This window comes from Pterocles gutturalis, unplaced genomic scaffold (assembly GCF_000699245.1).
Source record: "Pterocles gutturalis isolate BGI_N339 unplaced genomic scaffold, ASM69924v1 scaffold26640, whole genome shotgun sequence".
NCBI lineage: Eukaryota > Metazoa > Chordata > Aves > Pterocliformes > Pteroclidae > Pterocles > Pterocles gutturalis.
This window is the reverse complement of record NW_010141638.1, coordinates 25,172-50,331: the sequence shown is the minus strand read 5'-3', so window position 1 is coordinate 50,331 and position 25,160 is coordinate 25,172. Positions and strand designations below refer to the sequence as shown.

General features: G+C 47.6%; 1 protein-coding gene across 1 annotated transcript; it reads left to right on the top strand.

Moving 5' to 3' along the window:
• Positions 1 to 4,105: 4,105 nt before the first annotated feature.
• CD82 (CD82 molecule) lies at positions 4,106 to 24,336 on the top strand. Its single transcript, XM_010084098.1, has 8 exons — positions 4,106 to 4,186; positions 9,632 to 9,704; positions 12,898 to 13,022; positions 14,210 to 14,284; positions 20,259 to 20,366; positions 22,632 to 22,823; positions 23,109 to 23,192; positions 23,696 to 24,336. The coding sequence occupies exons 1-8, from the start codon at positions 4,124 to 4,126 to the stop codon at positions 23,771 to 23,773; spliced, it is 798 nt and encodes a 265-aa protein (XP_010082400.1). The 5' UTR covers positions 4,106 to 4,123; the 3' UTR covers positions 23,774 to 24,336.
• The last annotated feature ends 824 nt before the right edge of the window (positions 24,337 to 25,160 follow it).

The following is a 25,160-nucleotide window of genomic DNA, read 5'->3' as shown; positions in this document are numbered from 1 at the left end:
AGTATCACAGGCTCCTGCAACAAAAACAAGTTTATCTCTGAGACGTGATGGGACTTCTCTGCTGCCGCTAACAAAGCAGGCAGGCCTCTGTCTGCCCCTCCTCAGACACACGTGTCCTGGATTTTGTGCTCCACATACCGGTCTTGCTGTCATCGCTGTTGCTGGGACAGTAACAGGCCTGAGAGCTGGAGGTGGTGGAGGGGGCAGGAAGCCATCCCATGATGTTGGTTTAGCCTACGTGGACTCATCCCGTTCCTCCTCCATGGCGAACCCCAGGGTCTTGGATCAATTGATGCCTTCCTGGAGTTAGTTCCCCCTTCAGGTACTGGGGCTGACGCTAAGAAAGACCCAGGATCAACTACACAGAATCTGGCCAGGCTGTGTTGGCAAACAAGTTTTTATGGCCTCAAAGCACCAAACTGATAGATGTACATAAATAATCCTGCATATCTTTACAGGATAGGAGGTGGGAGGCTGGGAGAAATGCAACTCTGCAGGTTGACACTTCTGTCTCTTATGAAATCATCTGCAGAGCTGGCATCAGTCTGGAGAATGACAGGGGAAATTGGAAGGCATATGGGCAGGATTGTTGAAAAGACTGGGTGCGGCTGCTTGGGGAAGAAAATTCAAATAGTCAAAGCAGGGTGGAGAGGAAGAGGAGGAAACAGACAATTGTGGACAATCGGTGGAATTTAAAAGTTGCAAGCTTCATGTATTAAACCTTTGCATGCCTTGCTGCAGGATGTTCAGGCTCAAAAGTTGACCGACTTCAAAAGGGAGACGGTCAGCTCTGACTATCACAGGCAGCACTGACTGGCAAGAGCTGGTGTTTAAGCCAGCCCTTCACTGCCCAGTGGCCCATCGATGTGCCCGGTTGTGATGACTCCAAGCTTGTCTGCTCCCAAACCTGACCCATCTGAAATTTTGTTGAGCTGCTGCTTCTACTGTATGGCCGTGTTGCTAGTTTTGTGACTGTTGGTGCAATTCCAGAAGGTTGGGTTTTGAGGAGTTTCATTACTGTAGTGAACAAAAGTAAGTTGAATTTCTTAAGAATAGCAGAAGAATTGGAAAAATCTGTCATGTTTCAATATGTGAAGCCCTAAAGTATCTCAAAAGCTCAAAGCAAAGCCCTAAAAACCTTATTCAGTTTTGGCTTGGATCTGTGCTTTGAATGACTTTATGGCTAGGAGCTACGAAAGAGGTGTATCTCCCTGTGGCAAGAGGAGAACGGTGCATAATACTGTAATGCACAGTTGGGTTTTGGGGTGGTTTTTTTTCAATAAACGTTGAAGATGGTATGCCTTTAACAAACAGCTGGTAGTAGAAGAGCCCTGAAAGCAATCTTTACTCTTGTCACCTCTTCTTCCACCCCAGCTCTTCTCAACTTGTTTGCCTACTTAATTATCTTAGATAACTATAGTAAAGATCTTAACAGCTCTGCAAATCTCTGTTTTCCTGACTAATCAAAGCTGTGTGGACAGAGTTGGAAATAAGCAGCTCGCGGCTACTTAGTGCTGGAAAGGAAATCAGCAAGTACTGGGAGTTGTCCCTCCAGCTTGAAAATAAGGAGGATTGTACCTTAAGGTAAGAAGTCCCGTGCCTTGTGCAGGAGGCTATTACCTAGCTTAGTTCTTGGCTGGGTTGAAGAGTAGGAGAACACTTGTAGCCCCCACAGCAGACATTCATCATCGCCTAGGGACCTGGCTGCCTCCATGTTCTGGTTAGTCTGCCAGGCTCCAGTTTGCGATGCTATTAAGAGGAGGTGCGCTCATGGTGAAGCGAGTAAGCAGTCCAGCTGGATGTGAAAACTTATGTCTTAGTTATCCTCTCCAAGTGTAGTCTGAAGTGTTGGTGCCTGCCAGGATTAACGGCCCGAGAGAACGGATCTCCTGCAGAGGAAAGGAGAGGAGCACGCAGGATGAAGGAATTGACGTTTATGCCGTCCCTGCTCAAATACTCGCCCTGTTTCTGAGATGCCATTAAAGGGCACGGTAGTCTCTGGGTTACAGCTGTTCTGTGACTGCAAGCTGCATATGGTTTGTGGTAGAGCTGCTCTAACATGAGCAAGGCTTCTTGAATAAACTTGCTGTCATTAACCAAGGGTAAAAATCTGCCAACAGAGAGCCTTCGCTAACTTTTCATGGGTCAGTAGTGATGCAGCTGTTGGATAGTGTGTCTGTGCTGGGGCAGAACCAGGTCATAGCCGACGGCTGCACCTGGGGGACTGGCAATGGACTGTTACAGGAGCTTTCCCCAGCTGATTTGAAGGACCTCCTTTTGGGTGCTGCTGGCTTCATGGACTCTGAAAAGTCTAAAAAGTGACTGAGCTGATGCTTACCTGGCTGTGCAGCAAGAGCTCCCAAGGTGCAGTGACTGCTGTATAGGTGGGATTTTTAAGACCAGCCTGTAGCACAGCTGGCTGTGGTTGCATTTCTGTGCTGCTTTCCCATCTCAATAGCATCTTGCTGTGTGCTGTGCAGCGAGAGGCTTAGCACAGCCTCTAAGCTATGGCATCCCTTGAAGTTAGAGCACTAGTGTTGTCTTCAGCCACAGGGTTCAGACTTGTGCTCTCTCCTGGTTGTTGGAGGGTGACCATTGCTTGGTGGGAAGACTAGCCAGTTATAACAAGGCCCACATACCAGTTTAGCTCCAGAGTTAACCTAAATATTTAATAGGATTAAGCAAAAGCCTTTGATTGAAACAAAGGAACGTACTGGGCTCCGGTGACCCTTGGTAAACCCAGGCTGGCAGCAGGGAACACTGCTGACCTTGCTATCTGTTGGGGCTGGCCCTTCCCAGACCAGACTGGTGACCCCAGCCTAGCATTGCTCTTCCGCTGGCTGTTGCTTGTTAAAGCAGCATGGTCTGTTTTGAGCAATGAGTGTGCTAGAGCGAATTTTGAGGAACTTAAAAATCCTCTGTTACCTATGCAGGAAAAACATAACTGAGCATGGGGAAGGAAGGAGAAGCAGGAGAGCGGACCTGAGACGTTCTCCCACCAGTCCTCATGTGTTACTCAGCTGTGCTGCTTTCCCAGGAGGAGGCTTACTCCAGTAGCGGGGATGGGTCTGTGGGACTTTTGTCTAACTTCCGAGCTCTTTGCTGCCAGACAAGTGAGAATTGGAGTAGCTTGCAGTAATACAGATCTGTTTACTCCCCAGGTCCTGTAGTGCAAAGACCAGAGGAGGATCCCTTGTTGAGCTGTCTAATTTGCACTGTTGAGAACAACCTTGTCATCTCTTCTCATGCAGGTTTGCATAGGCTTCAGCCGTGATAATTGGGATGGTAAAGTACCTTCTCTCTCTGGTGGAGACCTGCCCTGGAGTTTGTCTCTTGCCCTCTCTGTATTGCTTGCTAGCTACCTCATGTATGTGTGTAGTTGGTGTGGCTGGTACCAACAAACTAAACCCAGCATCTTGTCTTATCAGTGCTCCCATGCTGCCTTGAGCTTGTGAGGTTGGCTTTGGAAACTGGGAATTGTTGAAATCTTGCCTGTCTTGATCTTTGCAGCAGAATTGGCGGTATGTAGCTGTGGAGCAGACTTGCTGGTCCTCATGTGTTGTCAAAGCATCAGGTGCTGAGTTGCACACAGGAAGCTTGATCTAATGTTGCCTTTTAAATTGACCCCTTGGCCTTGCTGTTCAGTGTTCCTTCAGCTGCTTAGGGGTCACAAGGAGATGAGATTTTCTCGGGGAGGGAGCTGGCCTTGTGAGCTCCTTCTTCAGATAAGTGCATCTCTTTTCTCTGCCAGGAGTGGTGGCTAAAGTTCGTGTTTTGGTTGATGCTATTAATGCAAAGTCCATATAAATAGTGATGGAATTAGCAGTGTATTTGTGGTTAAATCCCTCTGTAATTGCTGGTAGCCCTCTGTCACTCTCTAGGAGATCTTGGCAGTAGTGGCTGTTTGTATTTGTAGTGATGGTGGTGTCCTGTTTTGCTGCTCTGAAAAGGCAACTTGGGTAGTCTATGGTGCGCGTGCTTTCTGTGTGTCTGCCCTGAGACCCGCCAGGTGATCCGGCTGCACAGGGTGAGGGTGTTGCTCTGAAACTGCCTGGAGGACCTGTCACTAACATAACTGGTTGTTTGTCTGCTTTCTCCTTAGGTATCCCATAAGTGAAAGAAGATGGGGTCTGGCTGCCTAAAAGTCACCAAGTACTTCCTCTTCCTCTTCAATCTCCTGTTCCTGGTAAGTATTGTGGGCATCTGCAGAGCAGAAAGGAAAGCCTGGACTAAAATTAGCTGGAAAGGTGTTTTTTCTGGATGTTGGCCTAGTGTGTTCGTTAAATAAAATGGCCAGAGTTTTGGAAGGAGGGAGGGAATCCCCGAAGCTGAGGGATGTCAGAGCTGCTGTGCAGCTCCCAGGTATGTTGAGCAGCTCCACTCCCAGTACCCATCTACTGTCTCCAATGCACACAGCTCCCTTCCTGCAGTGGGAAGGGAAAAGGGGAGTTACGAGGTTCTTCTGGAAAGTTGTAACTACTTTCTTGGCCACAGCTGGAGCAGCGGCTGAGCTGCCCCTGAGCAGCAAAACTACAAAACTTCGCTGAGTGATGGCACTGCCCTCCTAAGTAGGCCAGGCAGGCTTCAAAGAACAACTCTAATTTTGTTCAAGTCCCAGCGGCTGGTTTTGATTTTTTAACAAGATGAAGTAGACCGAGTCGCCTTTTTGAAATGGAGTTGGGAGGTAGGGGAGACTGGGGCAGGTTTTCTTGGGGAAATGAGGCAGCCTGCTCGATTGTCAAGTGTGAGGCTCAGCAAAAGATGAGCTCCTTTTCAGATCAGAGCAGGTCTGGGAGCGCCACACGCATCCTTGCACACATCCTTATGTGAAGCTTAGATATCGTGTGTCATGTGGGCCATGATGATACTGTTGGTGCTGCCCTCCTGCAGCGGGACGGTGCGGTGGGGAAGTACACGGTTTCAGCTTTCCACATCTCGGCAAGAAAACAGCCTGTCAGATATCGTTACCCTTTATGCAGTGTGTAAGGGGAAGGAAGGGACAGGCTGGGAGAGCAGGGAGGGAAACAGAGCGCCATAAGGTGAGTGCTGCTTTCTGGTCTCTGTCCCTGCACACAGCTTCACTCTTGCTTCCTGTATGGCTGCACTGTGCTGCTGGCACACGGGCTTGAACTTGAGGCACATCTGGGTCTGGTTTCCCTTGGCTTACTATTCTGGCTCTTTGCATTTTTCTTCCATCCTAAGAGCAGTTAGCTCTTGTCTAAGGGCTGAAAGTCAGGGGTGCTCAAAGCATCCATGGGGTGAACTCTTGGACGGGAGGGAGGGGAGAGGTTTTCTGAGTGCCACTAGATCTTTCAGAGTATGATTTGGTCCACTTTAAGGATAGGAAAAATCCAGATGAGTCCAGGCCTGTCCTCCTACTAGCCCTCTGAAGACATACTAGCATCCGGCCTATCTCCTCTCTTGAAGAGGTGGTACTTTTTAAGCAGCATATAACTTAACCAGTCCACCCTGGGAAGCAGAGGTGCATTTATTAAGGCAGTGTTTGAGTCTTGCTGAAGCCCAGTACCATGGCACTGTCCAGTCTTCCTTTATCCCTGAGCCTGGGTCCAGGTTCATGAGCTAACCTCTGTATAGAGAAATGTCTCTGAGAAAGCCAGCCTAGCGTGGGAGGAAGGGGGAAAGACAACAGCCTGAAGTCTTACAAGTGCCTTACAACACTGCCGCTGGTTTTGCTGGATGCTATCAATGGTCATTGTGGCATCTCTATTCCACATCGCTCTCCTGAACCAGGCATGGTCGCAGGCAGCCTGCAGGGACAGCGGTGCTGTCAGGAGGCAGAGTTGAACTGCTTCGTCAGGCTGACCCATGTCCGGTGCTGAAAAAAAAACATTTTTCCTGTATTTTGCAAGCCTCTAGCAGGATGGCATGTACTGGATCCCTCTGAGGGTCTTGGGGAGTCTTGAGCCCTCTCATCTGGGTTGCAAGTGATGGGAAGCAGCTTTCATTTGTCTTGAGCACACCCTGCTCCAAACCAACTCCTTTCGTGTAGCAGCCAGCACCTCTCTCTCGGGGAAAGCTGAGCTGGTGCACTGAGCTGGGCCTGGAGAGGAAGAGTTTTAAGGGGGAATGTGAAGAGGTCTGTGCTGACCAAAGAGAGGAGCAGCTTTAATGGGCTCTCCGCTAAGCCTGCCATGCAGCACGCTGTCTTCTCCTCAGGCTGTTCTGTGGAAGTGAGGTCTCTGAAGCTGCTGTGTTCTGGTGGGGAGCTTGATGCTTCTCTAGAGTGAAGATTTTGAATGTGCTTCTGGCATGCTTTTTGCACGTGCCAGCTGTTGAGGAAGGTGGTATCCATTACTCTCTCACTGTCACAGGAAGTAATTTACGTGAGAAGCTTTTTCCGTTATGGTTGTTCAAGGTCTAAATGGGGATTCTTGAGCTTATACGATGTGGTTGATCAGCATTAATCTAGCAGAGAAGCTGCTTCTGTTGAGTTGCTGTGAGCTCCCAGCACGGACAGGTTTTGCAGACCTCATGCTGGTTTCTCGGAGATGCTGAGTTTTGTTTGGCAGAGCGCTTGCACAAATGGGAACGTTAATGCTGGCAGTGGAGCTCTGTGTCTGCTCTGGACCCTGAGCTGAGCCTCTGAGACTGCACCCTGTGCAGCCCAGCCCTCGCTGGCTGAAGTGTGTTCTGCAGCCTTGCTGGAGAATGATGAATTAGGTGTTTAGAGACACCAGCAACTCTTTTCGAAGTTAGTCACTGAAATAGCACTTCTCTGCAGCTCGAGGTCTGTGAGGAGGTCCCTTGCTATAGCTGAAGAAGTTCAGGGACTTGGTGGTATTTTGCAGCCTTGGAGCGTTACTTCAGGGAAGGGTTTGACCTGCTTTGATTAAAGGGGTGAAGGTTATTTGGGCTGCTTGCCTAGTTGCCACAAAAGATACCAAAACCATAAGCTTGGAGTATAAGCTTAGTTTCTCTAGTCAAAACTTAACACATCTCTAGCTTCCTGGGTAGCAGACACAGGCCCCAGCAGATGCTTCTCCTTAAAGGAAAAACAGTTCTCTTGGTCAAATTCGGCAGTCTCTGGAAACTATTTGTTTAGAATATATAACTGTCTGTCCTACTTCTAACCCTTCTGTAAATGGAGTTGAAGGCTACTGCCTGAAACAAAGCCTGGAGTTCAAGAGCCCTTCTGTTGGCCTCTGTGCCAGGCTCAACACTACTGTGTGAAGGAAGGTAGTGCTGGGGAGGACAGCCGGGGACCCCCAGCTTTCAGCTCCATCACAGCTTAGTTCTTCACTGGGCTGTGCTGTGGGAAACTGCTGGCCTTGCCTGCAGGGAGCTGCATCCTTCTGGTTTGGATGTGGAAGGGGATCTTGCTGAAATCAGGGGTGAAATCTCCACCGTGGGGTGGAGGGGAGGTGTCTGTCTCTCACTTCAGGAGTTTAAAGCAGTGGAGCAGAGGAATTGAATTCTGTGGAAGGCAGATGTGATTTCTTCCTATGGAGGGTCTGAAGCCAAGCCAGTGGCAGAAGCAGCCTTGCTGTGCAAACTCCTGAAGATGCTGAGCAGAGATAGCATCCTTCCAGGAGGTAAATGCACTGCTGTTAACAGGACAGTGTTTTGTCCTTGTGGTTTCTTTTCTCGCTGCGTTCCCCTTTTAGTGTTTTCCACAGCAGCTCTTGGCAAACACGTGAGTTGTGGACTAGAGCAAAGATAGGAGTGAAAACAGGCCTTGGATAGTCTGGGCACCTCATAACAAATAGCTTCCCAGGAACTCGGCTCAGCAGCCGTTCTGTGTTTTGTCAGCAACAGGAAAACTTAGGTGACATTTCAGGGTCAGTGAGCCAAGAGAGATGTCACACACAGCCCAGTTTGCATCTTAGTTAAGACTATAGTTTAGATGTGAGACTGCCTCAAACTGTAAATTCAGCAGTTCTTGGCACTAGCAAGTTTGAGAGGAATTTTTTAGGCGCCACAGCTGTTGCATGTTCAAGGGGCCTTTCTATTCTGATCAGCAGACTCAGTGCAGCGGTGCAGCATGTTGGGACATAATGCAGGGGGGAATTCTTGTTACTGCTGTCTTGTCTCCTTTTTCTTTTTTCCCGCTGGGAGACAATAGCTACGTGCTTTCTGTAAGCTGAGTCAGTCATCTTCATCTATCCTCATGTATTGGGAACTTGTTTGGTGACTTTCTAACCCTGTCCCAGAGCTACCTACCTGTGCTCTCTGCCAAACCAGGAAAGCTTGCAAGCAGCTTATTTCAGACTGTTGCTTTATCTTTGCTCAGAAAAGCAGCTTTGTAGGAGGAGCTGAAGCATAGTGTACTCTGAAAATGTGGAGCCAATGCCTGTCCATACAACCCTCTCTGCAAGCTTGCTTCAGGTAGTGGTTTGGCATTTTCCTTGCCTCCAAAATGTCAGAACATCTTCTAATGAAGCACAGAATTGCAAATTCTGTTTATTTAGTATTTCACTTCAACCTGTCTTGAAATCCTGCTAGTGTAAGAACTGCTACCTGCAGTTCATGTCCTCTAGAAGCATCCAACTTGCACTCCTTGTCCTTTCCTTGTTTTTTTTCAAAGTCTGTTTTAGATCTTTTGCACAACAAGGGATTTCCAGCCTTTGCCACTTCGAGTTGGGTGAATGGCAGAAGTTTCAGATTTGTATTAAACCTGCAGACTTCCAGGCTTCCCAGCATAGTTACTGGTTTTTTTTAATGGATGTAATGGTGCTCTGACCCTAATTTGTGAGCCGGGGTCATCTACATGCAGACATGTCACAGCGCAGTGTAGAACACGGAGATATCTGGGAGCTAAAACTGTCCTTCAGAATGAAGTGGGAAGGCTGTATGTCTCTTGCCTTCTCAACTAGGTTTCTGGGTTCATCTGAGTCCTCACAGGGACTTACTGCTCTACCAGTCCTTGCCCTAGATGAGACTGTGTGGTGAGAGAGACAGAGACCATGGCTGATGTTTCATAATGTTTGACTCTCTGGAGGTAAGATGCGTTGGCTTGAGGGGCTGGGGTCTTCTGGCATAAAAGGCCCAGCCAAAATGCATAAGCCTTGCTTTGGAAGGGGCAAAGCGCTTCACTTAAGGGAACCTGCACGCAAAGTGAATGCTGCTGGGTTCTTTTGTATTTGCGGGTTGAAGCCATAACGTTATAACAGAGCCTGACAAACCAAAGATTTCTTTCCTGGGAAGGTTCCAGCTGCCAGATACTTAATCCCTTGGCAGCTGGCTCCCAGCCTGGTCTCAGAGGGTCAAGGATTTCTCTGTTCAAAGAATCTTTAAAATCGTATGTTAGGTATACTTGCCCTTCCTCACAGAAGCTGTGCACTTACCTTATGCTTCTGACAACAAGGTTCTAGCAGCAGGGAGTCTCTTCCTCAGACTGTTTTGAACGATCCTCCTGTACAACATCAGATGCTACTAAAATGCTGTGTGAAGGACTGCCAAGCAGGACCTGGGGCTCCTCTGCGGTTGGCTGAGGCTCTCTTCCTGGAGTCATGCTAATCCTGTTTACTTTGGGAGGAGTACCATGGGGGAGATGGGTGGGAACAGCAAAAGAATTGTTTTTTACTCTAGAAGTACAGAGAATTATGACTGCCTCTTCTTATTTGTGTAAACTAGTAAACCAGCTATCTGTGTTTTGTTCTTGCTCTTTCAGATCCTGGGTGCTGTGATACTGGGTTTTGGAATATGGATTCTGGCTGACAAAACCAGTTTCATTGCAGTTCTACGTAAGGCCATGTTTCTTCATCTTTCTCCTTCTGAATTGACTCAGGTCTGGGGCTGTGCTTGACCATGGTGTAGTTTGGGGATGGGAATGCTCTTATGCGCAGCCTGTGACCTGAACAGTGACATGTTGTACAGCAAGGTCCGTCTCTAGCAAGGACAGGGTGAAAGGGAGCAACCTTGGAGACACAGCATTCTTCCTGGTCTTGTGGATTGCAACACCAGAGTCTGACTGAGCGAGACCATCACCTCTTCACCCAGCAGTCCAAGTACTTCATTTTAAACCTAGCAACTAGTATTTCATCCTATTTTCACTGCATGCTGTGTGTTTCTGCAACAGCTTCCTCATTACCATCCTGTCCAAAGACCCCCAATGCCTTCACGTAGTTTTGCTATGTGAGTCTCTTATGTTCTCACTACTTTCTGTAATGATCTATTTCAATTCAACTGTTTTAAATGCCAAAGAAAGAAGGTACCTGGTTTTATTGGTGCTTCATGTACGTTGGAAATATCTAGTATGTGTGTTCCGAAGCAGTAGAGGCTGCAGATCTGAGTGGGGCGGAAGGTGCGAGGCTGTGAAGTCTTCAGTGCTCTGACTTCTAAGCCACTCTGGATTGTACACACTCCATGAGACTTAGCCTGGCTATCAGAGGTGTTTTGTGTCACTGTGTGTGCAAGGGGCTAGCTTCCTTCCCTGTTAAGTCAGCCAAGAGCATCAACTTGAGTCTTAGCAGAGGTCTGCTTTCTGCAGCAACCAAACAGTTGAGCTGGCAGGGCTGTAAGTGCACTCTCACCAAATGAGTAGCTCAGCTCCATCTTTCACTAACTCTTTCTTTTGTGCCTTTTCATAAAGGGGCCTTCAGTTATCTTTTCTGCTTGGCAGGTCTGGTTACACATGGCCCCTACCTCCAGAATTGCTGACTCTGGCGTCAGTGTCAGATGCTGCAGGAGGGAGTGAGCAATAATGGCATTCACAGCCCTGTTCCCAGCTACACTGATCCTGCAAGGGACTTGATCTCCCAAGTCCTGAACACTCTGGCCTGTATTTGGAAGATTCTGGGTGGAGAAAACACCCCCACTGATGCAGTACACGCAGATAACTGCTGCTTGTTGTGCTGTGGCATCTGGCTTGCTACGGCAGTGCTGAGAAGCACAATAAGGGCTGTTGGTTAATAAAGTGGGGGCATGAGCAGAAACACACCTTTAATACAGGCAGCCAAAAAGGAGCCTACCAGGGCCTGGCTATTTGCAGCACACCTGAGGTGTGTTTGGTACCAGTGGGCCAGCAGATGTTCCCCTAGGCTGATGGGTATTACTGCCACTTGGGGAGGTACAAAATCCCTGGGTTTGGCTCTGCTTCTTCCTGTTTTACCCAGAATCTCTGCTAACAGAGCATTTAAGGATCTGGCTTCCTTCCTGGAGATTTCCAGCATCAGCTCTTTCTCACTTCCTCCTTGCTTCCTTTCCCATGCCTTGCCCCTATTTCCCTCTGCTTTAGTAACCCAGGCTTGAGGGAGGGAGCCCGGGAGGGAGCCCGGCACAGCAGGGCACTCCAGCCGCTGCCAAGGAGCCTGTTGTACTTGCTTGGATGCCTGCCCAGCGCAGGGGAAAACACGGAGTGACGGAAACAGAGCAGGAGTTGTCTTGCCAGCAGAACCTTCTCTTGCAAGACAAGACGTATTGCAGATGAGAAGCGTGAGCATGGCTGCTGTTCCCCTGCCACTGTCACTTCTCCAAAGGGCTTTTGAGTTGGAAATACCTTTAGTCTTTCTTCCACAGAGAAGCTGGCTAAGCAACTGCTTTCTGGCACTGGGGAGGTGCTGCAGCCCAGGCACTCGAACACTTATGTGATGGCTGAGCAGATTTTGAGGTAGGGAATAGGTGTAGTCTTGTGAAGGCCACTCCTGTAAGGTTGCTGCTTCTTCAGTAAATGCTTTGCGGTATCAGCACCTAACCTCCACGGTGAGAGTCTCAGAAGTGGTGAGGAAGGAGGAGCAGGATCCTGGATTCTGGGGCTTATGTCCAGACAGGGAGAGTCTGGCCTGGAAGTGAATCAAGGCCGAAGTGTCTGAACTGGCCTGTGTGATGAACGGCTCTGGTTCATTTTCTGGTAGCTGATCTTTTCCCTCTGTTCAACATGTTCTAGGAAAAAAAGTTTGGAAGCTGGTGACTTGCACAAGGTATCAGAAGGGGGAGGAAGTGTGTGTTGAAGCCAGGGAGAGTATGAGTCTGGATTTGGGTACTCTCTCTCAAGCTATTTCAGGAGGAGATTGGAGGAAGTTTGCCTCCTGGGACTTCTGTCCAGGAAGCTAAATGTTGAGCTCTAGGAACATTATTTTCATTAATCACTGGACATCCAGAATTCCCCTATGCTATGCAGCTTGCAGGTTTAAGAATATCTGTTAATGATAAATGAGTTTTTTGGTTACTATTTCTAGACAGGGTATCTCTTCAACTTTTATGCCGTAATGCTTGCTCCTTCCAATCCTTTTCTGCATCAGGTAGTCCGGTGACCAACCCAAATGTAAGAGCTTGTTTCTTCTATTGCTTGCAATATTAAATGTTGAGAGGAGAGGCCTTGACAGCACCAGCGTGTCCGAAATATTACTGACTAAACTGTTGAGTGTTCAAAAGCACAGTCATTCCAGACACAATAGCAGGGGATAGCTAGGAGGATATGTAAGAGTAGCTAATTTGGGCATGATACCTGTTTTGATCCTGGAACAACATGTATTGAGGGGGCTTGTACACAGGTTAAAGTGAAAAAGCAAACCAAAACGGTTTTTAGCGCTTGGAAAAAAGCTTCCCTGAAGATAGTGCAGGGAGTTCAAGCAATTAGGCAGTAGTTGTGGAGTAGAACATACTTTATCTGACTCTCACTCAGAGCGCATTCATGAGGGAGTTAAAAAATCCAGTAAGCAGCTAACTTTCTCCAAACAAGGTCCGTTTGTTTGGAGTGACCTTGTGTCTTCCAGGCTCAGAGATAATGAAGACCTTCAGGCTGGCTTTTGAAGTCTTCCTTCATCAGAAGACACCCAGAAGCAGCCTTCTGTCCCCATGTTCAGCATGCCTCTGTGCAGTCCCTTTATAATAGTCTGCTGTCTTCTACAAGTAGGCATGGAGGCAGTTCTCTGGATGGTGATGGCAGATGTGGTTTTTGTCAGTAGCTGATTTTGTTCCCTCTCCTGGCCCCTACAGAGATGTCATCTCCCACCTTGAAGACTGGTGCATACATCCTCATCGGTGTTGGGGCTCTCACCATGCTGATGGGGTTCCTGGGCTGTCTTGGAGCAGTCAACGAAATCCGATGTCTCTTGGGCCTGGTGAGAGAATTCATGCTTTGTTTTAGATCCACTTTAATGTCTCTCTTGCAAAATTATCTGTTGGATTGTACCTGGAGCTCAGGTCTCCTGGGGACGCTTACTTCTGCTGAGTCAACTTAGATCCAGTTCTCAATTTGCACCCATTAAATTCTCCAGCAGTCAACAGTCTGCAGCAGTGGTTCCTCAGACATTGCTGATGATGAGCTAATAACGCTGCAAAATAAGAGAGGATGTCGCTGACCTTTTCTGCAAACAGTGGGTTGAAGACTGCCAACTGAGGAAAGGTGTCCCAGGTGACCCTGTACCTTACCCCCAGTTGTCATTGTGCTCTCAGTGGTGCCAGGACAAGCATCAAGGGCAGTGAGAGAAGAGTGACGGTGTCCTGCTGTGTTGTGTAGTTCAGCTTCTGTGGAAAGTGCAAGAGTTGAGAGAGACTCGGCTAGGCGTGTCATGTGTGTCAGGACCTCTCTTCAAATGGTTCATCTACAGGAAATTTTCTGTCTGTGATGGATGAGATGAGACTAGCTTCATACACCTCAACCTGCTGCTTGGCTCCTGCTTATGCAGAGCACGTATGTATATGAAACCGAGTATGGCCACACGTTGTGTCCTGGCATTAAGAACATCTTCTAATGTAGTGGTAGTAGCAGCTGCCATTTAAGAGTAACCTCAGATGTCAAACTTTCCTTAAAAGCAGTTTGCTGGTGAATCTTGAATTGAGATCCTCAAACAAATGAAATAGCTTTTTAAAAAAAAAAAAAAGAAAAAGGGTAATTGACTTTAAAAAAAAAAAATTGCATTTGTAAAATTGACTTTTCTTGCTGTGGAGGCTTGCGGTAGGCAGAGTCCAACTGACTGAGGTCAGAATGGGCTGGAAATGGAGCTGGAGGTGGGAGAGGGAGTCCCAGCTGGAATGATACATGCAGAGGGTGCTTGTAAACCTTTTTCCTGATGAATTCTTCCTATTGGCCCGGTGGGAGAAGTGCTAAAGTGCACTGGTCTGATGTAGATGCTTGTACTGAAGTCTTTTACTGGGGAGAGCGCTATTGATAGCAGAGCTTGTCTGCAGTTAAAGGTGTTGGCTCAATGTTGTGACTTCTGTATATGAAATCTTACTAAAACTTGTGCTGTTGTGTACAGACCTTTCTAAAGGCTGATAGTGGTCCTCTATTCTCTTTTGTTTCCAGTACTTCACCTGCCTGATGGTAATCCTTGTTACTCAGGTTGCTGTCGGACTGGTCATCTATTTCCAGAAGGAAACGGTGAGTGTTTCTTACTGTGCATGTTTTCCTTGGTGTTGGTTTGGGGGAGCAGGAGACACCTGGAAATTCTTTCTTCCAAACTGGATTATACCGTTAGCAGGCATAACTGGATTCTCCTCTACTGCAGCTCAGCAGCTTTGCTGTACAGTTTGCTTCATCTGTATCTGCCAGCCTCAGTAGAGCTACTTTCTCAAGGATTATGAAGCTCTGTTTGGTACGCAAGCTTTATTTTTGGGTAGAGGGAACAGTAAAAGGAAATTCCTGAAAGGCTTTTGACCATACCTCCTCTTGATCCTGCTGCAGACAACTGTCTGGGCACGTAGCAGTGGTGATTACTACCACATTGCCATCAATGGTGGAGGTTACCAGCCTGCACAATTGCTTTTCTGACTGCCCTCCCTTCTTGTGTCATCTTCTTCCATCCTTTCAGTCCTTCTGTATCGGTATGTAAAACTCTCCTTGGAAGAGCTCTCCTCTTTCCTCAAGAGCAAACCCAAGTATCTGACAGTTCCTGTACTACAGTTTGAGCTTAAAGCCAAGTGGTTTAACACTTTGGAGTGGGTGTTTTTGTCGGGAATTCAGTTTCACAGCGTATGCTTCTAGAGCACCAAGAGGCTTGGTGGTGTAAAGGGGATGACTTTTGAGCTACTTAAGTGCATGACAACATCCCGTCCTGGCTATGGGTTCGCTGGCCAGGACAGTGCCCGGTCAGGCCTCCAGCTGTTTGACAGCTGAACTGGGAGCCTCATCCACACAGTGGGAACAAGTTATAACTGTGGGGTTCCTGCTGGCCGCTGTCCTGGTGTGCAGGGTTCTGGTACCAGTTGTGGGTGACTGTGTCCTTTGCCACAGAACTGTGCATCTATACCACTGTGTGGCTGTGCTTGCTTTTCTGAAGCCAGCCCTCCTGCTAGGTGGTTACAGAAAGTAGGCGCTTGAGGAAGTTCTGGATGGGGTCTGGTGGTAAAGTTTGGGGGCAGGGGGAAGGTGCCTGCCCCTGGTGTGGCTGAGATGAGCTTTGTACGAGTGGCTGTGGTGACTGGGAGCAGCTGGTGGTTGGCTGGGTTCCTTGCCAAATGTGATGGGAATGTAGCTTGCTCTCTGGGCTGGCTGGAGCTGAAAGAGAAACTGGAACGTTGGCTAGCTGGTGTGTAAAGTTACAGTTTTAAACAAGCTGCCGATTCTCAGCAAACAGCTCTGACTAATGCAGAGGAGGAGGCGTGGGGATGGGCATTCCCCTGCGAGGGGGAAATGTGACTTCTCAGACCATGAAATTCCATACCTCCATTGGTATTTCTCCTCCAGCTGTCACTCTGTTCTAGAAAACTCCAGCTTTTGAGCTGTAGCTCTTCATTTGAACCTTGGTCAGACCAGGGGGAGAACAAAAGTGCTGGGGGTTATTCTGCACAGCCCTTGGCGCTGATGCGTCTGAGATCATCCCTTGTACAGAGCCAGCAGAACAGTAGGGGAATCTGGGCTTTGAACAGATGCTCCCGTTCAGTCCTTGGTGAACAAAACTTACGGAAAAGCTCTTCTGGAGCCCTTCTATTTCAGGGATCCTCTGAAGTACCTGCCTAGAGCACTAAGAAAAACTCTTTCAGGAAGGTCTTGGCTGAAACCTCCCACACACTGGTTTGTGGCTGCGCTTCAGTGATGCTATCTATGCTTGTCGCTCTGCTTCACTTGATGTACGTCATCCAAGGGTAGCTCAGAGCACAGTGGAGCAAACTGAAAACTGCTCAAGATACAGTCCCTAGATGTCTGTTGTGTTCTTTGTGTTTAGTTCTTTCTGACTTCAGGAACTTGGTTAGACATAAAACAAGGAATAACAGGAGCGGAGGAAAGGATCTTGGATCCAGAATGTAGCAAGGTGATACTTGCTCCTCCACTTGTTGTAACGGAAGTATTTATTTTTGCACTGCAGGAGAGTAGACAGGATTATTGTTGCTCTCCTCTCTACCTGCCCTTTTCTTCGTTAGTAGCTACTGTACAGATTCACTTGATGTGTTTTGGTTGGAGTATCTCTTCCTTTTCAGTCTCAAAATCCTTCCTCACCCCTGACATATGAAAGTATGCTGAAACAGAGTTAACGTAACTGTAAAAGGATGAGTCTCTGACAGGAGGGCTGCTGCTTGGTCTCCCACATGGGCATTGCTAGAGGAATGCCCCTTCAGACTGGAATTGCCCGGTACTACTGGGAGGATGTTGGTGCAACATCTATTTCCCTCCATCTGTTGGTGACTGAAACTCTGTGGTGGGGTTTTTTTTAGGGTCAACAAAAAAAAAACCCCGTCAAATGTTGCAAGTGGCTTTCTGCTTTGTGAGCTGAATGTTACTGCTCACCTACATCTAGTGGATCATGAGCCCCTGAATGCCTGAGAGCCTGGACAAGGTCTCTCTTGGCCTCATTCACACACTTCTCTGCAGCTTAGCTCTAAATGCCTTGAGCTAGCGGTTGTCTGTTGGGAATTGCCCTACTTGCTAGCTATTGTTTGCAGCAAACAGGCCTGTGTGATTGCGGGCAGCAACTCGCTTGGGGCTATGGACTGTGGATTAGTTTCAGAATCTGAAGGGACTGGGGGGGGGTGAGGCCCCCTCCTGGGGGCTTTTTGAGCCTATTTTGGGGTAGAGGCTAGATGCTAATAAATACTTGGGGAGGGATCCAGTTTGAGTGTCGGACAGAGGGACAGGACAGATGACTGGTGTCTAACATGATTCATTTCAAGATTGGAATCAATGACCTATGCTCTTGCCTCTGGTGTTCAGCTTTCCCCATCTTCCTCTTCAGTAAGCCTGGGTGAAGGGGAGGCTGACAGCCCTGCTGCTTTCTGGCAGTGGTCCATGGCTTTGAGTGCCCCTGACGCCGGGCTCGCTCAAGCTGGGAAGCAGCAGCAGCCCAGAAAGCAAGAGCAGCTGTTTCTTGGAGCAATCATGCTCCACACAGCACTGGGACCTGACCGGCCTTACATGGATGAAGATGGTGAGGATGTTGAAAGCCTGCCTGAGTGTTCAATATGCCTTTCTAGCTTGTTGCTTTTTTGGTTTTTCCTCTGCCAAGTGCAGAAGGGTGATGAGCTGCAGGTGCCTGTGTTTCCCCTTTGGGCTGCTCTGCTGGTTAAACCCACAAACAAGCTGCTGCTGTGCTGTTTTTTGCGTAATATTCCTGCTTTCTCAATTATTTACTTTCTGAAACACCTAGGAATGCCTGAGTTTTTCTTTAGCTGAAATGCCTCACTTTTTGAAACCAGAGCTGTTTGTCAGACTGCTTGCCTGCTCTTGTGTAAGAGTAGAGGAAGAGCAGAGATGCAGCTTCCCCATGCAGCTGTGATTGGGGACATCGAGTTCAGGCCATTGTCTCTGCTTGTGGTGGGGTCCTGGGATGGAGAACAGAGGCACTGCCTGGGATTCTTGGCAGAAGTGACCCTAAGCTCTGGCCTTGTAGCTAAGGGGCCAGCTGAGCGCAGGGTAGGACAAGAAACCCAGCTCTCCCCACCTCCCTCTGTGCGTGTGGAGCAGCAGTGTGTGAACTCGGAGGTTCAGTAACTGATCAGGCTTATGGCAGCAGCTGAGGCCAATCTCATTAGTGAGAACCAGGTCAGGTTGCCTTGATTTGAAGGGAAGGAAAAAGGGAAGTGAAGTAATTAAAAGGGGAATAGCTAGACATGATGAGAAGAAAGATCATGCAGCTCCCATCTGTCTGGCCTGACATAGCTGATCCCAGTGACCTGACCTGCAGTTTTCTAGGAAGAAGCATTGCTGGTGTAGAGAAGCTTCTCTCTAGCAGCAGGGCACTGCTGCTTCTTGCTGGGTGTCCCTGAGTTTGCCATGGTCATTTGCAGTGTTCAACAGTAGAAAGAAACGGAAAAACTGTGTCCACTGATGTAAAATACGCTGTAGCACCACAGGCAAAAAGGATGGGAGCATCCTAGTGTTCAGGCTGATATAACTCTATCCCATCCTTCGAGCAGTCTGATGAGACTTCTCTCCAAACTCTTGTGATCTGGGTTTGTCCTTAGCAATAACAGCTGTCCTCATGTACAGGCTGGCTGAGAATTGCTTTGGGAGGTGGGAGAATGAAGGTAAAGGAGTCTACTCCTTTGAGTAGAGCTTGCACCTCTCATCAAACTGAAAGGTGGTATAAATATCTCTGGAGAAGGAATAGGGTGAAGGGATGTTTTGATCCACCTGTTCTTTGTGATAAGACTGTTAATGAGCAGTTTAGATAGTTGTAGTACTTCCTGTCTGAATATAGAAGCAGCAGTTGTAGGAGTTTGGGGAAAGGCTGATCAACACCTTGCGAAAAAGGGAAGTTTCCACCAGTTATATGTCAGAAACCCCAGCTGCGTACAGGAGTAGTGACTCATACCTTCCCCGAGCAGTGGAGACGAACTGCAGTGACTGAGATCCTGGACCAGAGTCTCGCTTGCAGTGCAAGGTTAGAAATACGTTACCTGTGAGTACTTACAGCAGCGTTGTCCTTCTGCTGGCACTTATCTGTCACATCTGTCTCACCTGGGGCAGGCAGAAGCTGTTCAGCCTGTGTCTTACCAGGATAACCATCCCCAGCTCTGTTTCCTTATTGCTCACCAGGTTTGTAGCCCTTCTCTGTGCCTGGGCGAGGACTTGCTCTCACTGTTGCATTGTGTAGCAAAGCTGCTGTCTTGCCTTCCCTTCGAGACTGAGCTGTATAGATCACCTTATCTGTGCTTGTTACTTTTTGCACTTACATTTTTTTTTGAGTGACCGAAGCTGCATATAACACTTCTGAAGAGATGTAATTTGTGCTTTGTACAATTGTTTTACTGTTTTCCTGTCTCTCCTGGAAGGATTTTCCTCATGCATACCAAGTCTGTTTCTGTTCCCTGACTCTGGACCACTGGAGCCTATGGGATGTTTTTGTTTGGTTTTGTGGCAAGTTTGTCTGTGGTAGGTCTCCAGTTGTCCTCTGTATGTTACAGCACTTATTTGTCCAGGACTCCACACCTTTGGTTTCTTGTGAGTTAAATTTATTTCCCTTTCTATTTCTGATCTTAAGGGGATGCGTGATTGCTCGGTCTGATGTCTGAACTTCTCTGTGTGTCAAACGTGCTTCCCATCAACACTGTGACAAGAATAATGCTGTACTCAGTAAGCAAAGGAATTTATTCCAAGCCTCAGCTTCTGAGGAGCCCAAGTAGCAGTCTCCCATCTGCTTAATAAGCTTGAGAAGAAACTGGTGGAGGAAATGGGGACCTAGAATGAACTCCTTTTCTCTAGAATAACTTTCCTCTCACACAGCAGCAGGCCATGCAACATTGACATCTAGGGTGGATTTGTTGTGTTTGGTTGTGTCTGGAAAAAAACTTTCTTAGCAAGAAATGCCACCTGGTCATCATAGTGGGACTCTATCTTGGTAAACCTGTTCTGTATTTCATCCTGTTGATCATATTTATTGCCACTTCTCGAAAGCATAGACAAGACTGAAGACAAAGGTATTTGAAGGCCAGTCTGCAGGATTTGTTGTTGCTTGGCTGTTTTTTTTCCTTTAAGCATTGCTTTGTGTGCCAGTTAAATGCTCATTTACTGATTATTTTAGTCATGGTTCTAGCTGTCTTTTTGCTGCAACTTAAAAATCACTGTATTGTGGAAATGTGATAGCCTGAGCACCTAGTACTGTTTCCTTCAGATTATCTGGAGAAGATTTGAGCAAAAGTTACTGCCCATTGCACTTTTTTTTTTTTTTTTTTTTGCAGTGCTTGTAATCTTTATCTGCAGTTTATCTCTGCTCTAGCCTCATTCACTGGAGCTAGAGCAAAGCAAAATGTTTTCACACTCTTGACAGTGATGAGCCCCTGTTTTTCTCCATGGTGGGGAAGGTGGACCCACAGCAGGACTAACGCAGGTGATAGGGAGGGGTGTTACGTACCTTAAGCCCCAAAGAAAAGGCTACAAGGGATTAACTAATCTGACTCTCCTGTGTTTTTTTCCTTCCCAGCTGAAAGAAGAGTTGGCCCGCATAGTTGGAAATTTGATTGAAGATTACGATCCTTCGGATGATAATGAGAAGAATTTACAAGATGCATGGGACTATGTGCAATCCCAGGTGAGTCACGGGGGACAGCATGAGAAGAGGCAGATTATGCTATTTGTCAGTGCAGTAAACGGCCTTTAAAACTAGGCTGAGGACAGGGAAAGGAGTACTGCAAGAGACAATACTGTAGCACATTAATCTGGCTGATCTACAGAGTTGCCTGTGAGGTTTGGTGCCTGCATACTAGAAAAGTGTCTGCTTGCTGTCACTAGGTAAGACCCTGAACCTTTCCTGGGTGCTGGCTGTTAGGACTAGCTGGTTTTGGCTGCCTAGCCTAATGTACCTGGCACCCCAACACTCCTCTTTTGTCTGCAGAATAGTAGCATGTGTGAAAGCCACAGTGTGTGCTGCTTTTGTAGCAGGTAAAGTCCTTAGCTTATTGCCAGGCAAGTCAGCAGCACTGCCTGCCTTACTACTTGGTTCGTGTTGCTTGCTTATTGTGATGGCTCTTCTGCAAGTGTCAGCGTTCTTGGGAGCCATCCAACAGCCCATGGTTTCTGTTTCAGCATCAGGGTCAGCGCTTGAGCAACTAGGTCAGCGTTCAGCCACACTGGAGTCCTGATAGCTGCTTGCTGCCAAGCCACAAGCTTGAGAGCTGGCTGGCTGTTGTGGTTAAATACATGCCCAGCATGGGACTGGTGTGTAGTAAGTACAAGTAAAAGCGTTTTTCTTCTGTTCTTCAGTCTGCAAAGCACTGACCTGCAGTGTTTCTCCTCCTTGGAGGGAGAATGATTTATTTGTATTTTACCACTGTAGTTGCATCTCCTTGCTAGTGGACTCGAGAGAAAGCTGAGTCTGCTGTGGAGAGAGGATCCTGCTTGAGCCCTTTTATGTAGGAACAGAAGAAGAAGGTTCTGTGGAGGTGTAGAAGTTGAGCTTTAGGAGTCTAAATCGTCTCATATGCTAGAGTTAGCATTTGAAAGGAGGTGGGTGTTCCGGAGAACAGTCTTGGAGTTAACTCCCTCCAAACCTCTGTGAAGCAGAGATGGTTCCTTCTGGAGGCTGGATCCTTGATACTTCTTTGGAAACTAAATGCTTGTCCTGGTGTGGGTGTTCAGCTGTATGTACCTCTGCTCTCATGTCTGTTATGTCAGACTGAAACATTATATTTCCTTCCTGAGCAGATTGGGATTTTCCCTAAGCTTCCACCTCGAGTTTGATAGCCTTTCTGCTCTGCACTGCAGTGCAAGCACTGGGATCCGTGCTTAAAATCAGATCTTGGTCTTTCCTGGACTTCCCAATGTGCTTTCCCCTCCAGTAGCTGCAGTTTTATCACGTGGCTGTATAGGAATGTGAATGTTTCTTTGGATGGAAAACTTTCCTCATCCCATCTTCCAGCCAGTCCCAGCTGCAGCCAGGCGGGTGCAAACTCATCGGGACTCGCTGGGGCTCGGCAGCATGTCGACGCCATCGTGCGGTGGCTGCTGGTGTCCCCCAGGGGCCACAGCTAAAGGTCACTGGTACCTTGCAATGGGAAACCAGAAAATTAAAAGTTCTGCTTCATGTCTGATTAAAAAAATATGTTCTACTCAAAGAGAAATAAAGTCTTAGCGTTTAAACCTACGGAAGTGGCCTTGCTAGTGGGAGAATAGGTCATAATCCTTTTGAGATGTCTTTGAATATATCTTGCTTCTTCCCACTTGCTTCTCCCTCACCAAATCCAATATGCTGATGAAGAACTGGAGGAACTGAAAAAAAAAAATCTCTCAAACATGTCACACAGGACAACTGCCCTCCTCCAGCTGACCCACCAGCAACATCTGTTTTACACTTTTACTTCTGTTCAGCATTGTCACCTGGAGAGAAGAGGAGGTTTGCTAGCATTCAGTCTGCAAAAACTAATCAGAATTACACTCTGTAGAATTCTTGTCAAACTGCTTGAAATCTGAGTGTCCAGGCCTCATGCAGCGAGGCTTGTGAAGGATTCATATTCTAGCGTGACTAGTGTGCTAGAACTTCATGGATGGCTTGTGCGTATTATAGTCTGCTATGCTTAGAGTCTGCTAGAAGTGGCCCTTTAACTCTTGTCTTGCTAGCAGAGTGAGTCTTTGGGAGGAAATAATGCCCCTGTCTTCTGGACAGCTCTGTGCATACATTATCATCTGGTAACCAGGATGATGTTCTAATGTCATTAATTCACACAGACTGTGCAGCCTGACTGTTGTTGTCACATGGAGAGCTCCTGCGTGCTTCTGCCTCCACTGCCTGTTTGTTTTCACCTGCGGTATGTAACCAGTGCCAAGTGTAAGACCGTGATGATCTCTCTCTGCTTATTAGATCGCCTGCTGTGGCTGGACTGGACCAAAGGACTGGGAAGATAACGAGATTCTTATCAACCAAAGCATGACTGCGTATCCCTGCTCCTGTGCCAATAGCTCCAAGGGCTTGGAGGCAGATAGCGGCTTCTGTAATCTGGATGTCCCTGTCAATGGCACTGCAACATACACTGACTGGCCTGTTTATGAGCAGGTAAGTGGGGATGTCTGGGCCCTGTGAAGCTTCCACTTGAAGTCGTCTTGTCTTTGGGAATTATTTAGAGCACTTTCTTGACATCAGTATTGGCTCGAAGTACCTGTGGAAATGGGGACAAGAGGAGACAGCAACCCTGCCCTTCTCTGTTAAAGCTACTGTGAAACTTGGTATAGCATGTACCTGGGATAATCTCTGCGTGCACAAGGGGGTGTGTTAGGGATTTTCAGTCTTGGGATACTGAGATTCATGCTGCTTTCCCACGTGACCGTGTTTTCTCCATAGGGATGCATGGATGGTGTAGAGAAGTGGTTGAAGGACAACCTTGGTGTCATTCTTGGGATTTGCACTGGTGTTGCTGTTATAGAGGTAGGTCACACTCCCTGACGTGAACTCCCTGTCTTACCATGCAGACTCTTTTAAAGGTAGAGCTGTGTTTTCAAGTAATAGACACGTGGTTTAACGGCAGTGCAGTTCCAGCTCCTGGTTTTGTCTACCTAGAGCTTTCCTTGGTTGGATTAAAGATTCAACAAAGCCCTGTCTACTTGTGGTTCCTGCTGCTGTGTCTGACGCTTGGCAATTCGCTGTGTGTGTAACCAGGAAGAATGAGACAAGCAATATCCCACTAGTGAGATCCCGCTTGTTGCCTTAAAAAGCCCATAACACAGATTCCAGATGAAAGCACATCTTTTTGCAGCAGAATATTTTTGTCATCCCAGTTGTTGCATTTTCCTTGCATTGGGGACCAATGCTGTTCACTTTTGTGGTGTCATTAGAAGCAGACCACTGTATTCTGCCCCTGTACCCTCTTTTCTCCCCACCTTATCTGTCTGGTTGCTGATTTTGTTCCCATTCTTCCTTACTTATTGCAGCTGCTTGGGATGATACTGTCCATTTCACTCTGCAAGAACATACACAGTGAAGACTACACCAAAGTGCCCAAGTCTTGAGTTGGCTGACTCCAGAGCTATGGCACCACAGAGAAAGGAGCAAACAGAACATTCCTGCCTCGTACCCAGACTGTCCAACCATTGACCATTATTCCTGTGACATCCCATTTCTGATACCACTCCGCTAAAAACTGTTAGAGCTGCAATACAGCCTGATCTTCTGGCAATAGGGCCCTTGGTCCACCTGCATCCTGCCTCTGGATTATTTTTACTTCAAGAAGCAGAATTTAACTGTCTCATATCACATGAGACACCGATTAACCTGAGGGGACAATGCTTTTGCTGCCTGCTCCATGCTAAACAATACTATTCATATCTCTATTCTACAACCCACTGGGCCCAACATACAATAAACTCCTCTCCCCCATTGTTCTCCTCCCACACATCTTTCCCCCTACCCCTCGAAGTCCCATGAGCCAGGATTGCTGTTGAGATTCCAGTGCTTTGGTAGCTTCACCTGCTTCACTGACTTGTGGTGGTAACTAGTCATGCTTTATAGGCCTTCTCCTCCCCTGCAGTTGAGCTGATGTGGCTCCTACTATGCATCTTCCAGCCTAGGCTCTCGTCTAAAATACTGAGTGCTACCCTCATACTTGCTTCTCTTGCTTCTGGAGTCACTTATGCCTTGCCTTCAGTGGAGCTCTTCCCTTCAAGCGTGATGAGAAGCCACCAGGAGGGAGCCAAGCCTGGCAGATTGTGGTGGTGGGTGCTCAAGCTGCTTCTGGGATGGGACCCTTGGGTTCTGAATTTGAGGCTTGAATGTTTCTCCCACTTGCCTCTTGACCTTTTCCTCTCCCCCTAGCACTGCTTTGCTGGCTCCTGTCAGCTTGGAGGCACTTCAGAGGCTGCTGCATAGTGTGGACTCAGCCCCAGGCTGGCTCTGCTGGTTGCATTCTTGGGTTGCCAACTTTTATAGAGGTTACGATTAACTTAATTTTTTCCCCTGTTCTCTTTATGAACATTAAATTTGTTAGCTGTTGTTTTTAGTTACGAATATGGAGGGATCTGACTGGACTGGTGATGCTGTATATTGGCGATATCACTGCTACCGGTGCCCAGTTTAGGTTCTGTAGTTTGGATGCAAGGATACGTTGCTTTTATTTCAGTTGTCCAGTCTTCGGACTCCACTGCGGTCTGGAGCGATGACTGCATCCTGGGCTCTGTCTGGAGTGCAAGCGCTGCAGCAGATGAGTAGCTGGTTGTGCAGTTGTGCAGGCTGGGTGGTTTCTGTACATAGTGGCTGGGCTCTTTGTGCTCTTCAGCCGGTGGCCAGCAGCAAGGAGTGGTATAGAGGAGAAAGTAGGAAATGTATAGAAAAAATTGACCCAACTTCTCAGATAAAGGAGCTGGATACAAATCCTCGGTCTTAGAGGTGGCTTGGGCACAG